The 18468-nt window shown below is 44.6% G+C and overlaps 1 protein-coding gene across 1 annotated transcript in view; it reads right to left on the minus strand.

Moving 5' to 3' along the window:
* Nucleotides 1-681: 681 nt before the first annotated feature.
* The window catches only part of SLC1A1 (solute carrier family 1 member 1), a 63934-nt gene continuing 46147 nt past the window's right edge, over nt 682-18468 (minus strand). Inside the window, exons 10-12 of the mRNA XM_075931640.2 lie at nt 13302-13496; nt 12566-12700; nt 682-1901 (exon numbers count right to left, since the gene is read on the minus strand). Coding sequence (XP_075787755.2) covers nt 1655-1901; nt 12566-12700; nt 13302-13496 — 577 coding nt within the window. The 3' untranslated portion in view covers nt 682-1654. The remainder of the gene's footprint in view (nt 1902-12565; nt 12701-13301; nt 13497-18468) is intronic.

The following is an 18468-nucleotide window of genomic DNA, read 5'->3' on the forward strand; positions in this document are numbered from 1 at the left end:
AAAGACTGCACTCTGTCTCCCCCAGACAGCCCTTATTGTTGTCTGGACTGTGCCGCATGGGGCTCTGGCATCAATTTAAAGGGCATGGGGTTTTGGTCACCACTACTTCCCTCGTAGCAGCCCTTTCAATTGCTGGGCCCTGTCAGCAGCCCTCCTCACTGACATAATTTAAGAGCCCAGTTCACTTAAATAGAAAAGTGTAGGATTGAATTTACTATCTAATAATCCAGGAATTTGCGTATTTCTGACACCATGGAAATACAATTTTATGTTTACTAAAGTATATTTAAGAAAAAGAAACTCTGGGGTATGAATTTCAATTTGCTTTGCAAGTAGGATGGTCAACATGACGGAGATGTTCAAGGCAAACGGTTTGTTCTTAACAGAGATTCCTCCCTCAGGGAATCATTTTGCACCATGGAAATACTGAATCCAGCACTGCATAGAATGTTTGACACTATGGAATGTATTTATGAAGAAGCCCGTGGTGATATTGTCACAAGTCAATAGAACACATGGCTTCCTTAGTTCAGAAACTTTGATAAAATAGTATGACTTATCTGGTAGAACTTGGCACTGAAATGGTGGGATTTAGGGGTTTTGCAGCTGCAAAATTACACATGTTTAACCAAGAAATGAAAACAAGGAGCAAACAAACCAACTAGTTGTGTAAAGCTTAGCTAGCCAGTAGCATGTCTCTAGAAAAAGGAGTGCCTCATCTACACTTGATTTTATGTCATTTTTTCCAAGAAGAAAAGATTTGGAAGTCACCTATGATTAGCTATTTTCATCTTCATTACTCCGCCTGTCCTGGAGCCGAGAAGAACTAGGCTAATATAAAAGATGGACAATACTGAAGCTAGCTTCTTGCATCTTCCAATGGTGATGTATTAATAAACTATCAAGGAAGACCTAAGTTGGCAGAGAGTTTCACTTTACAATAATTTATTCAAAAATAAGAGGAGCAAACCTGTATAGGCTTCACATACGAATACTCTCTGGTGGCATTCATAGGGGAAAAAATTTCAACAGCATAACATTAGAAGCTCTTCCTTGACCAGTAAGTTCCAGCATCCTGAATGTTTAAAATAAAAGCAACATAAAACCTCAAGTGGTAAAACAGTTTTTGCAGAATGCTTAAGGTCTGTTTTCCTTTGAAACTGTTTTCCCTATGTGTTGTTCAAGCTGCAGAAGTGAGCAATTTGGCACATTATCAAGTTACAGAAGATGGTCTAGATGCAATTTTTAAAAATGTGAAAGACAAAAATATCAACAAGAATTCCATACAGAGTAGCAGAACCGAAGAGAGATGTAAAACAGTGCAGTCTGCTTTAGAGAAGCACATTTGCTTTGCTTCACTGGTCTGGTTCTAGCATCCAGCTTATGAGCAAGATGATTTCAAAGAGCCATTCAAAAGCCTCATCCATCTTACAGGATTAAAAAATTACATATTTTACAACTTGCCTTCCCATCAACTTGCTCACAGGGACAAAATGTTGAGACTCCAAACAGTGGGGAAAAAAACAATCAAATCTAATCAAATCTACTCAAGTTTGTTATTAGCTCTTTCTTAATTATTCTTTAGCTTGCTAAAAGATCTCACATATGGTGGTGTCCTTCACTGCTCCTTCAGTGCCATTGGAAGCTGTAGACTTTAGAACTTTGATGTCTGGGTGAATGATATGGCGTCAGATTTATCTACGGCAAAACCTCCATTGACATAGGATTTCTTGGTTCCTCCTCCTTCATTACCAAGTGCTGATGTTTCCAAGGCAAAAGGATTGACTATGTTGACTTCAGAAGAGCCACCCATCTGCTCTAGCTCTTTTTTTGAGAGCTTCTCCACAATTCCTGCACCAAAGGCATCTCCGAGGACATTTACCATTGTTCTGAATCGGTCCCTATGGAGTAAAAATATTGTGTTACACAGGCTAGGATTTCTGGTTCCAATGTACTTTCTTAGAAACTGTGTTATTTAAACACAAATATTTTTTAATAATCAATTTAAAATTAAACTACTAGTGTACACTGATCCAGATGTTGTATTGGTCTAACTCTGGATTTACACTGGGGTAGAAACTAGGAGCAGAATTTTTTTCACTCCTTGTCTTTAGGCAATATTATTTGAAAAGCCTGGAATTACTGTACTAAAAAGGTTTTTTTTTTTTTTTTTATAAACAGTTAATATAACATTCTGTTATGGCAGAAGTCACTAGGTGGTAATATTACGTGTAGTTTTACAAATAGAGCTGGGCAAATGTTTTGGGTTTTTTTGATTCACTGTCCTGTTCCCCCCCCAATCATTTCAGGCAGCGGGAGCTGACAGAATTGCCAGCCTACTGGGCAATGTGTTAGGGATGTAAATGAGCAAGTTGACTACAGTACTGGCATTTCTCTCTCCCCCCCCCCCCCCCCCTCCTGCTGCCTCTGTAGCTTGAGGGAGTCTACCGTTCCTGGGTCAGAGGTGGAGAGGCTAATTCTCCTGGCAATGGTTCCCTCTGACTTGCTGCTGGCTGGCAGGGGCTGCTTTTTTCTGCCTCTGGCTAAGAGCTCTTCTTCAGCTCACTAGCATCAGCACCACAGCAGAGTGGATTGATTTAAATGGCAATTTAAATCACATACAAAATTAATTGATTTAAATCAAGTTTCCCACTGATACTCCTTCACATATTTCTAAAACAACAGTGCAAATCTGGTCACTAAAACATGTTAATTTACAACTCCGTGCAGTATTTTACAACATGTAAAGAGGGTATTTGTTGTGAACCTTTTTTTAGATAACTTGATTTTTATCAATTTAAGAAATAGTCCATAATATTCATTAGCTGTGTCAAGCTCCAAATGCAGCAGCAGTACATTAGGAATGGTAAGAACTAAATCACACAAATACAATTACATTAATATTTTATTAAACTAAATCTTAAATGTTACATAAATGTTTCACATTTGTGATAGTAGCAGTTTCCTGATTGCCAGTTGATGGCTGTCCTTACACTTTTTTTTACATTTTCAAATTTTATTAACTCTGAGGACATGTCTACACTAGCGAGAAGATCGAGCCTCCAGAGGTCAATCTTCTAGTATTCAGTTTAGCAGGTCTAATATAGACCCCTAAATTGAATGCTGAGGGCAGGCCCTGCTGGCATCTGATACTCCTGATTCCGCAAGGAGCAAAGGAAGCTGATGGAAGCTCATGTTCCCATTGGCCTCCTGCTGTGTGGATGCTGCCACGGCTTGGCTTAAGGTAAGTCAACTCCGTTTTGCATAGCTGGAGTCGCACACCTCAAACCAATCTGTCTGGTCTAGTATAGACGAGGCCTAACAGAACACTACATGTGCAGTAGTCTTAAAACTTCTATTAGTTCTTATCATCCCCACTCCCACTGTCATTCTGATTGATAGATTGAAACAGAAATATAAGTTTTACTGCTTTTTCAGCTCCCGGTCTATTCGATTTATGTGAAAAATACCAAACTATGAGAATATTCTCTCTGTGTCTGAAGAGGAAGCTACTGCTGTGAAAAGTTGGCTTAGCAACTGAAGGAACTCTGTTTCAAGGTGCCTGGCTAATGATTCCCACCAATTCAGGAGACTGACTTTATTCAAAATATCATCAGTAAACTTTTACTGATTATATGCTTTCGCTCCAACACTGAAATTTATTATGACTGGAATAACTGAGGAGTAATCACACAGAGATGTCTATGCCATTGCAGCATCATCATCTTCAGAAGTTAGCCGTCTGTCTTTATATCTGGGGTTAAGAATGTTCACAAGAAAATTAGGTGGAGTAGTGTTTGATCCATTTGCTTCTTGTGTGCCTGTAGTTTTAACTTTCTGGTGAGATATTTCTTTCGTCAATATCTCTTGAAGTGCTTTCCAAATTTGGACAGCATCAGCAATGCAGCAGCAATTCCTCTGAAGTAGTGTAAGGCTATGGATAATAGGTGTCAGTATACTGAGCCTATCCTCTACGTTCCTCTTTGAGCCACTGTTAGATACTTTGGATGAGATACTGCCATCTATTTAATCACAGTTTTCTTCCCATTATATGAGAATAGGCCAATTTTTGATAAATTGTTCAAAACAATGTATTACTATGGAGCATCCTTCCATTTTTTTCTTCGAAGTATCTTCTCAACTTTGCCATATTTGCAGAATTGTTTGTGATAAAACTGCACGTGACAGTTGACTTTTGCTCCCTGCCGTTTCTTTTAAATATTCTGTTGTATGCATTTCCCAATGTATCTATTGTTTCTGATAGATATGCAACCCCATCTTCTCTTGTCACACAGGCACAAATTATTGGATCATTGTGTATATTGCACCACCCATCAAGCTGGCAAATTTTCCCTTTGTATTTCTTGCACACTGTTAAAGTTCCTTCTGATTCACTGTATCTGGCAATCTTCCACCAATGTCTGCTCTACCCAGTGGAGTTAGCCTGGTCATAAGGACTCAACCATGTCAATGAAGGTGTTTATTGTTAACAATGCAAAAAGGAGAATTTGGTATAAATGAACTGAACAGCCTTTTCATCTATGGAGTCTTCTTGCTATTGGCCGGTCTTTATTACAAACCGATTCATGATGGTGGTTTTATTGGATGATTGAAATCTTTTGCTTGCTACTGACACTTAGTTGTCTGAAATATGTTTAGTTGCAGCACTGCTGCTAAAAGTACTAACAGATGCCTCTGACGTTGTTGCAAATAAACAGCCTTTATGCTTACATGGGATCCTGAAACAATTTTCAAAAATTATTTTGAACAGTTGTTCTCAGTCCTGGTTGCTGATTCAACCTGCTCAGAAACACAGCTCTTCTTGACTGTTCAGTGCTGCTAGCTAGCTAACAACTCTGCACTTGAGGAGCATAGCTGGAAAAGTCTGGCTGCCTTCCACACAGACTCGCACTTATATACTGTCCTACAGTCAGGTCTGTCCCTAAGGTGCACAAGGCCTGAGGCAACCTCTCCCAGCATCCCAGGAGCAGGTCCTACCCCACCTCTGCCCCTACCCACTTCACCCCCTCTCCCATGCCCTGCTCTTGCTCTGTCCCTTCTCCTTCCTGTGCACTTGCCTGAATTCCCTCCCCCCCCCCCCCCCCAGCAACTTACACTGTGGAATTATTGGGAAGCACAGTGCAGGATGGCAGCAGTGGTCATCCCCCACACAAACTCTTGCCTTTCTTTTTAAATCCCTTTTCCAGGACAGCAGCGATGGTTGGTGATGGGTCTGCTGTTGTTACCTGCACAGCGTGTGCCATGTTTGTCTTCCTCCCGGAAGAAAGAATGGATTTTATCTGCACCAAGTGCGAGCTGGTCGACATTTTGGAAGAAAAAATTAGAGGACTGGAGGCCCAAGTGTCGACCCTACGCTTGATCAGAGAGGATGAAGACTTCCTCGATAGAAGGCAGCATTTAATCCTTCAAGCACGGCAGGCAGAAGAGCCAGAGAGGGCAGTATGTGACCAAGAAGAGAACTGGCAGCATGTAACTTCTAGAAGGGGAAAAAGGCCAGCACGGGAATCCCCTGATGCTATAGAGGTAAGTAATCGCTTTCAAGCTCTCTCCACAGGCTCTGCAGTGCTGAAAGCCCTGGAAGGGACCTCACAAGGAAGAAACCAGAAGGGAACACCATCTACTGGAAGGCATGGGATGCGTAGTCCTACGGATGGGGCTTCCGCGGTCACCACGCCCAAAAGGAAACGACGGGTGGTGGTGGTCAGGGTCTCCCTTCTAAGAGGGACTGAGCCATCCCTCTGCCGCCCGGACCTGGAATCTTGAGAGGTGTGCTGCTTACCGGGAGCTCACATTCAGGATGTCACTGAGAGGCTTACCAAGCTGATCAAACCTTCGGATCGCTACCCCTTCCTGCTTCTCCACGTGGGAACTAATGATACGGCCAAGAATGATCTTGAGCGTGTTACTGCAGATTATGTAGCGCTAGGAAGAAGGATCCAAGAATTTGGAGCGCAAGTGGTATTCTCCTCCATCCTCCCTGTTGAAGGGAAAGGACTGGGCAGGGATCGTCGAATTGAGGACGTAAATGCGTGGTTGCGCAGGTGGTGTCGCAGAGAGGGCTTTGGTTTCTTCGACCATGGGACTCTGTTCCGGGCGCAAGGATTGTTAGGAAGAGATGGGATCCACCTAACGAAGAGAGGAAGGAGCATCTTCGCGGGCAGGCTTGCAAACCTAGTGAGGAGGGCTTTAAACTAGGTTCGTCGGGGGACGGTGACCAAAACCCTGAGGGGAGTGGGAAAGTCAGATACCGGGAAGAAATGCAGAGAGGAAGGGGCAAGAAAGGAGGACCCATGTTTCGAATGGAGAAGATAGGACGATCAACTGGTTACCTGAAGTGTTTGTACAGTAATGCGAGAAGCCTGGGCAACAAACAGGAAGAACTGGAGGCCCTGGCCCAGACCAAGAAATATGATTTAATTGGGATAACAGAGACTTGGTGGGATGACTCGTATGACTGGAGCGCTGTCATGGAAGGGTATAGACTGTTCAGGAACAAAAGGCAGGGGAGAAAAGGAGGAGGAGTTGCACTATATGGAAGAGAGCACTACGATTGCTCTGAACTCCAGTATAAAGAGGGAGAAAAACCTGTTGAGAGTCTATGGGTTAAGTTTAAAGGAGCAAACAACAGCCTTGATGTTGTGGTTGGTGTTTGCTACAGGCCACCGAATCAGGTGGATGAGGTAGATGAGGCTTTCTTTGGACAACTGAGCGAAGCTTCCAGATCGCAGGCCCTGGTTCTCATGGGGGACTTTAATCACCCTGACATCTGCTGGGAAACCTATACGGCAGTACACAGGCAATCCAGGAAGTTTTTGGAGAATGTTGCGGATAACTTCTTGACACAGGTGCTGAAGGATCCGACCAGGGGCCGTGCGCAGCTTGACCTTCTGCTCACAAACAGGGAGGAACTAATAGGGGAAGTGGAGGTGGGTGACAACCTGGGAAGCAGTGATCATGAGATGGTAGATTTCAGGATCCTGACCAAAGGAAGAAAAGAGAGTAGTAAAATACACACCTTGGACTTCTAAAAAGCAGATTTTGACTCCCTCCGAGATCTGATGGGCAGAATCTCCTGGGATGTTAACATGAAGGGGAAAGGAGTCCAGGACAGCTGGCAGTATTTTAAAGAAGCCTTATTGAAGGCACAGAAAGAAACCATCCCGACGCATAGCAAGAGAGGCAAACATGGTAGGAGACCGGACTGGCTTACAGGGGAAATCCTTGGTGAACTTAAGCACAAAAAGGAAGCTTACAAAGAGTGGAAACTTGGACAAATGACCAGGGAGGAGTTTAAAGGTATAGCTCGAGAATGCCAGGGGGTTATCAGGAAGGCAAAAGCGCAAATGGAATTGCGACTGGCTAAGGATGTGAAGGATAACAAGAAAGGTTTCTACAGGCATGTTAACAAGAAGAAGGTGATCAGAGAGGGTGTGCAGCCCCTAATGGATGAAGGAGGTAATCATGGAAGGGATTCTTAAGGAATCCATATTGAGGCACTTGGATGAGAGGAAAGTGATTAGGAATAGTCAGCATGGATTCACAAAGGGCAAGTCGTGCCTGACCAATCTGATTAGCTTCTATGATGAGGTAACTGGCTCGGTGGACATGGGGAAGTCAGTGGATGTTATATACCTTGACTTTAGCAAGGCTTTTGATACGGTCTCCCACAATATTCTTGCCAGCAAGTTAAGGGATTGTGGATTGGATAAATGGATGGTAAGATGGATAGAAAGATGGCTAGAAGGCCGGGCCCAGCGGGTAGTGATCAATGGCTCGATGTCAGGATGGCGGTCGGTTTCTAGCGGAGTGCCCCAAGGTTCGGTTCTAGGACCGGTTTTGTTCAATATCTTTATTAATGATCTGGATGAGGGGATGGATTGCACCCTCAGCAAGTTTGCGGATGACACTAAGCTGGGGGGAGAGGTAGATATGCTTAAGGGCAGAGATAGGGTACAGAATGACTTAGACAAATTGGAGGATTGGGCCACAAGAAATCTGATGAGTTTCAACAAGGACAAGTGTAGAGTCCTGCACTTGGGACAGAAAGAATCCCAAGCATAGTTACAAGCTGGGGACCAACCGGTTAAGTAGTAGTTCTGCAGAAAAGGACCTGGGGGTTACAGTGGATGAGAAGCAAGATATGAGTCAACAGTGTGCCCTTGTAGCCAAGAAGGCTAATGGCATATTAGGTTGCATTAAGAGGAGCATTGCCAGCAGATCAAGAGATGTCATCATTCCCCTTTATTTGGCTTTGGTGAGGCCGCATCTGGAGTATCGTGTCCAGTTCTGGGCCCCCCAGATGTGGACGCATTGGAGAGGGTCCAGCGGAGGGCAACCAAAATGATTAGGTGGCTGGAGCATATGACTTATGAGGAGAGGCTGAGGGACTTGCGTCTGTTTAGTCTGCAGAAGCAAAGAGTGAGGGGGGATTTGATAGCAGCCTTCAACTTCCTGAAGGGAGGTTCCAAAGAGGATGGAGAGAGGCTGTTCTCAGTAGTGACAGATGGCAGAACAAGGAGCAATGGTCTCAAGTTGTGGTGGGAGAGGTCCAGGTTGGATATTAGGAAAAACTATTTCACTAGGAGGGTGGTGAAGCACTGGAATTGGTTACCTAGGGAAGTAGTGGAGTCTCCATCCCTAGAGGTGTTTAAGTCTCGGCTTGACAAAGCCCTGGCCGGGTTGATTTAGTTGGAATTGGTCCTGCCTAGAGCAGGGGGCTGGACTTGATGACCTTCTGAGGTCTCTTCCAGTTCTACGATTCTATGAAACTCACCAGTGGCAGGAAGGAGCTGGAGCGACCTGGCAGCCTGCTCCACTCTGTCCTGCCATCTCCTCCTAGCCTGCTGTGCTCCACTTCACCATGCTTGGTCCCCCAGGTAATTCCAAAGGTCCCGTCATAGGACTGTTGAGGCGGCTGCCATGGGGATCCCAAAGATTGGGGCATAGGATGTTTACCCCAAGCCATCCATGATCAGAACAGCTCTGCCTATAGTACACCCATGTTACAACAACCATCATTTAACTCCACCTGAATACGTTAGTGGAAAAATCAGCCCAACATTAATGATATTTTTAAAAATCAATCACCTTAAATAGCTGAATTCAATCAAAAATATTTTCTCTGGCACAGATTCATTTCAGAGCTAAGCAATGCAGAAGCAACAGCCTCTTCTCTGCTGTGCAGATGCGATTATTAGTCATTATCATTACAGCTTTGCTGATAAAGGGATTTTACTTTATAGATACACAAGTTTGTAGCTATCATTTGCATTAAAATGGATTATTATTGTTTTATTATTAAGAAATCAAATTTTAGTGCATGTAAATGTCTGATTGCATGATCCAAAGTTCAAGGGAGGAAAGAATTTGTGTAAGACATAAAAGAACAACTTAAAAAGAGGTGGAATATTACCAGTTTACAGGCACTGTGCAGTAAACTTAATGGGCTGTAAATAACAGCTCACAGGTTAAAAGCACATCGTGTAGAATTCTGTGATTACAGCCTCATTCTGAGTTACGAACCAAACACTTGGCCGTAACTCGATCTGTTCGTAACTCGGACCCCATTGAGTTACACGCGACTGTGCTGTTCGTAAGCGCGGGGTCACGTTCGTAACTCGGGGACTGCTTTTACGAACGCTCTATGGGAGCTTTGGTCGTAAGTGCGAATGGTTGTAACTCAACCGTTTGCAACTCGGGGAGCAGCTGCATACTGAATCCTTGGGAACAGCCCTTTTTTTCATGTGTATGAAGCTCTTTCCTTTAGATGCTCTTATTTCAAGTAATTTCACATTGCTGATGTTAACTAGATTACAGGTCCTGGTTTAACAGCTGTGACAACAAACGTCTTTAGGGGATTCCAGAGTACCAGGGAATACTCTTGAAAATCTGCCCTATGAAATATATGGTATGTGGTACTATAAAGGTTTTAAGATTCCTGAATTTGATACTGGCCACATTACTACTATAGGTAGCACAGTAATAGCCATCTAAAGAGCATCACTAGTGCTGAAAAATCTTTGTATTGAAGGGCATGGCACTTCCCAGAGGAGTTTTTTCTGATAAAAGCATTCTGACTTCTTCCAAACAATTTTTTGTCGTAAACAGTTGTGAATTGTGCTAGATAGGCTCCCCATTCTGGATGGGATACGTCTGTCCCCATCATCAGATAATGAGTAGACTTAGTGAACAGTAAATCAAATAAAAGTCTGATTAGCATGAGGAAGACAAAGAAACTTGCTGAGATGTTGTAACTCTGTGCATCCTTTTTTAATAATGATATCAGTATGACTTGATAAACTGCCATATTGAAATAAAAAAGAAAGGTAGTCCCTTACTGAAAGTGGAGGTAGAAGAAACTCTTTCTTTTCACCTAAAGGTACTCCTTGTTGAGGACAGAGCAGTGAATTTTTCCCAGCTGGTAAGGAGGGGATGTGTGTCTATAGCCTGGGAGGGGCCTGTTGCTCTGTCCTCAGAAGAGAGCTACAGCTGTCACTGAGGGAGAAGTGCCCCTCCCCAAGCCAGACAGCTTCGTGTGCAAGTCTTGAGCCCCTGGTTGGGTGGGGCTCATTAAGCAGCTGTGGGGCTGTGCTTCCACACAGCTTAGACAGAACATGGGTGCCCTCCCGCCCTGCTACCTCTGTATCAGAGGCAGCAGGGAGGGGGGGCAAGTAGGAGCTGATGCTTGTGGGGAGGCAGATCCCATGGAGCCACCTATCTCCCCATGCTGCTTAAGAGGCAGCAGCGCAGCGGTGAGGTGCATGTAACCCAGAGGGTTAACTGATGAGCTCAGGCTCATCGGTCAAAGGTGTACACAGGTATACATTCACATCTCTAATCTGAAGGCAGAATCACTGCCAACAGCAGCATAGAACTATAAATGATATGGTATTGCCATCCTTACATCTGCGCTGATTCTGGCAGGGTGCCACCTTCAGAGCTGGGAGCCTCGCCAAGTCTGAGGCTATGTATAGACTACAGGCTTCTTGTGCAAGAACTCTTTCACAAGAAGGAGTTATTCCTCGTAGAATACCTATTCCGGGAACCCCCCACTGTTCTTTTGTTTTACTTGCACAAAAATGCACTTGAGGTGTGGACACTCCGCAAGCTTTTGCGCAAAAACTCTAAAGTGTAGACCTAACCTGAAGGCAGTACAGAAATAAGGGTGGCAATATGGTGATTCACCCTTTTCTCCCCCCCCCCCCCCAAGGATAAACTTGTGACCCTGTTGCAACTTCCAATTTCAGAAAAGCTAGTCTTCCCCATGAAAGCTGTATTGTATAAGGTAAAAGACCAGATTTCAGGGTATGCAGACCAATTTCACAGTCTGTGATGCGTTTTTCATGGCCATGAATTTGGTAGGGCCCCAACTATAACAAATACCACTGACTGATATGGGTATTTTTTCTTACAGTTCTTTTTTTCACTTACATTTTGTAGCCTGTATATTTTGAGTTAGATTTTCATGAACTGAGGCCATTTTCTTATCTACTCTTGCAAATGCAATTATCATTACTACATTGGTGAATTGTGGCACTCTGGTGTGAAAAACAGGTATTTAAACACTGATGTGCATATGAAGTTGTGGTAATTGGTGTGAGTATTTTGTATGTATTGTGTGTATGGATTGAGGCCATTTTCTTATCTACTCTTGCAAATGCAATTATCATTACTACATTGGTGAATTGTGGCACTCCGGTGTGAAAAACAGGTATTTAAACATTGATGTGCATATGAAGTTGTGGTAATTGATTTGAGTATTTTGTATGTATTGTGTGTATGGATCTATGTCCTTGTTTTATAAAAATCTGGTCTTCTATGTCATCTTCAAATAAAATATAAAATAAAGATAAAAGAGGGCCAACTTCTGCTAACACTGTTATTTGTTTTAATTAACAATGATCTTTATCCTCTAGGGAATAAATTGCCTAGGGAGGTTGTGGAATCTCCATCACTGGAGATTTTAAAGAGCATATTAGACAAACAGCTTTCAGGAATGAACTAGATCATGGGTTCCAAAACTGGGGGGCATGAAGAAATTCCAGGGAGGGCGTGAGGCAACCCAGCCCCCTCGCCCGTCAGTCACCCTCCCCCTCCCCCATAAGTTTTGCTGTTATTTTTGTTTTTTGGCCCTGGTCATTTCCTTTTTTTTGCTCAACAAGTTTTGCCGCTATTGCGGGGAGGAGGAGAGGGGCGGGCGGACCGTGTGTGTGTGTGTTTCTCAAAAATCAAAAAGGGGGAGTGATGCCAAAAAGTCTGGGAACCACTGAACTAGATAATATTTACTCCAGCCTTGAGTGCAAGGGGTTGGACTAGATGACCTTTCCAGGTCCCATGAATCTATGATATAATTGTATGTCAAATCAGAGGTGTGGCACTGGTATCTCTGATCAATTTTATTTCTAGTTAATTTTTAAACATTTTATTGAACAGCCTAGACAGAAGGAGAACTAAACACAGGATTAAAAGTCTGGTCATAAATGTTCATGCACTATGTATAAGATACATTAATGAAATAGTTAAATGCTGAATATATTAAACTTACAGAAGCCAGTCAACTGCTATGATCAGGGTAACATCTTCAGCAGGCAGCCCAACTGCACTCAGCACAATCACCATGGTGACTAGTCCAGCCTGGGGAACCCCTGCAGCTCCGATGCTGGCTGCAGTAGCTGTGACACTAAATCCCAGACAAATCAGCAAAAAAACAGTTTGAGAATATCCTCCTCCTGAGTGGATTTTTCTGCTACATTCAGACATGTATATTTATTGAAATACAAAACTAATTTGTAAAACCCCTGCTTCCTGCCAGTCCCATACTTTACTGGGAGTTATACCTGCGCAGAGGCAGGTAGAATCTAGGGCCCCAGGAGGTTTCGATCATTTGCAGATGTTATCAGTGCTATTGTTGACATAGTGGCTGATGACAATTAGGAGTAGACCTGACCTGTCCTTGGCTCTGCTGTCCAGAGCAAGTACATAGACCCCCCCAGCACGCTTAGAATCTGACTAAATAGCAGGACTGAGGCGAAACTTGGGTGGGGTGGGAGTCATAGATAGTGGGTTGCTCTGGGTTCCTCATTCCCCACCTCAAATTTGAACACAGGTCCCCTGAACAAAGCCTATTTACTGAGGATTTGTCAAAGAGGTGCAAATGTAACCTTTACTGCTCAGTGGTGTGAATGATAGGTATGAAATCAGCAAAATTCCATTAGAGCGCATGAAATAAATCCACAATTCAGTAACAATATAAAACACTCATGTAATGGCATCACCCTCACCTAATGGTAGCTATTTTGCCAATATCCATATCTAAGTCATTAAGCTGTGCAATAAAAACAGCTGCCACAGCTTCATAGAGGGCTGTTCCATCCATGTTGATTGTAGCTCCGACTGGTAAAACAAATCTGGTAATTCTTTTGTCAATATGGTTTTTGTCTTCTGCACAGCGAAAGGTGACAGGCAAAGTTGCTGAACTGGGTCATAAATAAACAAACAAATAAGCAGTACACTACTAGAATGACTGTTCTTTTATCAATCTGATGTGCTTTTTTAAAAAAAGGCAAATGGTAGTTAAATTTTGCCTGAGGGTATGTAAGAGTTGTGCACATACAATGAAAGTGCAGTGTGTCCCTGGAAATGAAATAGTAATTCCCATCTCTTTTCATTCCTGGAACAATAAAAGACAGTTACCTGTTTCCGTAGCAAGTGTTCTTCAAGATGTATTACTCATGTCCATTCAGCGTAGGTATGTGTGCTCACCACATGCACCGGTAGATTTTCTCTCAGCAGTATCTGTAGGGAACCGGGTCTCAGTGTTCCCTAGAGTGGTGCACACATACTGCACTATATAGGGAGCTCCTGGGCCTCTCCCTCTCTAGTTCCTTCTTGCTGGAAACTCAGACAGAGGGAAAGAAAAGGGGGGGATGTTGAATGGACATGAGTGACATATCTCAAAGAACACCAGTTACAGAAACAGGTAACTGTCTTTTCTTCTTTGAGTGATCACTCATGTCCATTCAACCTGAGTGACTCTAAGCAGCATCTGCAAAGGTATGCAGGAGTTTAATGCAGCTTTCTTTCTTTTCTCCTGTTTATGAACATGCAGAAGAGAGGACAGCACTACCAAATGCTGCATCTCCTCTGGCCTGCTGCATAACAGCGGTAATGAGACGTAAATGGGTGGACCAAAGACCACATCTGCTGCCTTACAGATGTTGGCAATTGGGAAATTAATTAGGAAGGTGGTCAAAGAGGTTCATGCCCTGGTACAGTGAGCTTTGACGAATGATAGAGGTTGGATGCCTGCCAGCTTGTAGCACATTCCGATGCAGAAGGTGATCCATCTGGAGATCCTCTGTGAAGAAACCGGAAGACCTTTCATATGTTGAGAGGATTTATGGAAGGATCACGTGTGGTCTAGGTAAAAGGCAAATGCCTGATGTTCATGATATGGAGGCATCTCTCCTCACTGGTCTTATGTGGTTTAGGATAGAAGACAGGGAAAAAGATATCCTGGCCCAAATGGAAGGCTGAAACCACCTTAGGGAGGAAAGCAGGATGCAGTCTAAACTGCACCTTATCCTTAAAGGAGGCCATGTGAGGTGGTTCTCAGGTGAACGCTGAAAGCTCGGATACCTTCCTTGCTGATGTAATTGCCACCAAGATGGCCACCTTCACAGACAAATGAGACCAGGAACAAGAGGCCAGCGGCTCAAACGATGGACTCATCAGCTGAGACAGAACCTAGCCGTGAGGTTGTGGGAGAATACAGGTTGGCCCTGAAGTGGAGGATGAAAGGCTGAGATTGTGGCTAAGTGGATCTTGATTGATTCAAGAGCCAGACCTGAGTGTTTCAGGTGAAGGAGGTAGATCAATATCATCTGCAGAGGGGCTTCCTCCTTTCTGTGCTGCCCAAACAAAACATCGGGTCCATTTCACCATGTAAGAAACCGCATTGGAGGACTTTCTGTTCTCCAAAAGGACTTGCTGCACCTCCAACGAGCATGCCTGTTCTTCAGGTTTAGCCATGAAGCATCCACAAAGCATCCATACTGTTAGCTGGAGAGACTGAAGGTTTGGATGCAACAGTTGGCCCTGGTTCTGCGAGAGACGGTCCAGGCAAGCTGGAAGTGACCACAGCCACCTGTCCAGCAGGCTGACGAGCACGCCAAACCAGTGCTGATGAGGCCATACTGGCACAATGAGGATTACCTGATCTTTTGCAACACCTTGCTGATTAGTGGAAAGGGCAGGAAACCCTCCTCGAGAACAAGTTGGGAGCAGAACAGAAGACACTTTTCATTCTGGCAGGTAGCAAAAATCTCAACCTCTGGAGATCCCCACTCTTGGAAGAGTCACTTTAAGGTGAAGGGTCCACTCATGGTGAGAAGAGAACTTCCTGTTCAGGTGGTCCATGATCACATTCTTAGCTCCACAGAGGTGACAGGCCTCCAGGGAGATATTGTGCCTGATGCAGAAGCCCTAGACAGCTAGTACATCTTGGCAGAGAGCTGCGGAGTGGATCTCTCCTTAACTATTGATATAGAATATTGTGGCTGTGTTGTCTTTGAGAACTTTCACCACTGTGCCCAACAGGTGTGGGAGGAACACTGTGCATACCTTCCATACTGACCTGAGCTTTTTATCATTTATGTGACGGTTCAGCTCTGCATAGGTTCATGTCCTCTGCATCTGCAATGATACGAGGTGGGCTTCCCAGCCCCGGTCCAAGTCATTGGACAGCAACAACAGGGAGTGCGAAGGTTGCTGAAACGGAACTCTGGCCAAGACATTGTCCAGTACTGTCTACCACTGCAGTGTCTGGAGGACATATGGGGGACAGTCACTATTCTGTTGAGAGGGGTGCCATGCTGGGGAGCATACCGATGCCAACCACAGTTGTAGAAGGGCATATGCTAAGACTGGTGAAGTGCACAATGAAAGTGAACGCCATCACGTGGTCAACTATTCTCATTCAAGCCCTGGCTGTGGTCAGCAGTGCAGTTGACGCATGGCGAATGAGGCTAGTGAGCAATTCGAACCTGTCTGGAAGTAATTATAATTTGCACTACTACTGAGTCAAGGACTACCCTGATTAACTCTGGACTGGAACTAATGTAGACTCTTCCTCGTTTACCAGGAGGCCCAGCCACTAATACGTGTCCAGCAGGAGAGTGATGTCATGATGGACTTAGTTCTCGTACAGGCCTCTGACTCACCAGTTGTCAAGGTAGGGATACTCCTGGATCCACTTGCATCTCTGGTAAGTCACCACCATCAATGTACATTTGGTGAATTCTCTGTGAACTGTATCAAGATCAAAGCGGAAAACTGCAAATTAGTAGTGATTTGCACCTCCCTTGAACCTCAGGAAATGCCTATGTCCCTCAAAGATCATGGATGGTGTACCAATCCCCAGGTTCCATGTTGGGGATGATTGAAGCCAGGGAGACCATGTGAAACTTGAGGTTCTGTAGATGGTTGTTCAGGTCTCACAGGTCAAGAATGAAGTGTAAAACCCCCTTGGTTTTCAAGATTAAAAAAAATGGGAAAAAAACCTTTTCTGTATAGGAGTGGACCTCCTGTGGAGCAAGTCCCCCACTTCCTGTGTGAGAAGGGTTTCATGAGAAGGGTCCCTGAAAAGGGGCAAACATGGTGGGTGGAAGGGGAGGTAGAGGACAGTTGGAGGGTATAGCCATGCTCTGTTGTGACCAAGACCCAGTGATCCAACATGATGGCCCTCCGGGCTGAATAGTAGGGGCAGAGGTAGGAGGAAAACAAAAGAGAAAGATCTGGTGTGAAACGTATGTCGCCCCTGGGTGCACTCTCAAAAGGGATGCTTGCTGGGGAGCTTAGGGCAGGTAGAGAAGGGTTGGGTGGCTGACTAAGCTTACCTGCTTTGCATCCTGTATGGCTTAGACTCCCTTGGACCAGATCTTGCCGAAAATAGGCCGCAGGAGATTGAGAGGGAGGAGGTTTAAATGTTTCCCTCTCCATTCCCAGGACATACAATGCCCAGTTTTTAGGGTGGTTCTCAAGTCTTTCAGGCTGTGCAATTTAGTGTCCGTATTCTCTGCGAACCAGGTCTGACTGGGGCTCTTGAAGTGAGTTCTGGGCCTCCACGGACAAGCCCAAGAGCAGGAGCCATGCCAACTGACGCATGGAGATGGTTGAAGCCATAGATCGGGCTGCTGAATCCACAGTATCAAGGCGAGTTGGCACACTGCTCTAGCTGCCACTGCCCCTTCCTCTATCTTGACCTCCTTCCCATGGTTCTTGGGTACAGAGGGCTGAACCACTGATAAAGTTTACATCCAAAAAGATCCAGGCATCTGGAGTCCTTATTGTTGGGGACTAGGGCAGATTGATCTCGGCGCTCCCTGTAGTTAAATAACTTTACCACAAGTGAGTTTGGGGCCGGGTGGGTGAACAGACTGTTGTAGTCATTAGCGGGGATGAAATACTTGCATTCTGTCCTTTTAGATGTCAGGGGAACTGAGGAGGGTGTCTGCCACAAAGGAGGGTGTTTTGCTATCTTGTCCACTCTTTGGGTAGTGGCAAGGCAACCCTAGCTGGAGCCATTTGCCTCAGAATTACAAAGAGGGTGTCAGTGGGTTCCTCCACCTCTTCTGCCTGAGGATCAAGGTTAGTGGCCACCTACATCAAGAAGTCCTGATGGGTCTTGTTGTTCTGCAGGACCATAGGAGGGGTTGCCACTTTTGCCTCATCTGGTGAGGAAGATGACAAGGCCTGGGCTGACTGCTCCTCCTCAGGGAAATGACACTGGGGTGGAAGGCATTGTATGGTCAGTGGCAGAAGTACAGAGCCCTGTGGATTGATCCACTTGAGCTGCAGGGACTTCTCCAGTGCCTTGAACCTGTCTGACACCGGCTTGGGCCTTGATTTACGTGGTCCGGGGCTCTTGTCTTTCCTGTATTTCTTGCCCCACTTCATTGGAACTACCAAAGACTCTTGGTATCAAGAAGTTGTCGGTGGCGACAGGGAAGAGGGGCACTTTGCACTGAGGCATTGGTGCTTAGCCTGAGTTGGACCATTGGTCTTGCAGAGACAAAGCCAACTCCAACAGCAGTGCCTTTAGCCTAATGTCTCTATCCTTCAAGGTCCTCAGATGGAAGACCTACAAATTCAATACTTCTCATTGATATTACCTCACCCAAGCAGTGGAGGCAGTTTTCTTGAGGGTCACTAATAGGCATAGCCCTGTGACACTTAGTACAGTGTTTAAAGCCAGGAGACTGGGGCAAGTCCTAGCTGGGGACTGACTATTTACAAGACTAACACTGTCAACTATAACTATTTAAACCTATTTACTCTTGAAAAGAGGGAAATAGTAAAGATTAACTATGCTGGAGCACTATTACTGGTGGCAAGAAGGAACTGGAGAGGACAAGTGAACAAGTGAGCAAAGTTCAAGTAAAAGTGCCT

Source organism: Pelodiscus sinensis, chromosome 6, assembly GCF_052426305.1.
Source record: "Pelodiscus sinensis isolate ZL-2025 chromosome 6, ASM5242630v1, whole genome shotgun sequence".
Taxonomy (NCBI): Eukaryota; Metazoa; Chordata; order Testudines; family Trionychidae; genus Pelodiscus; species Pelodiscus sinensis.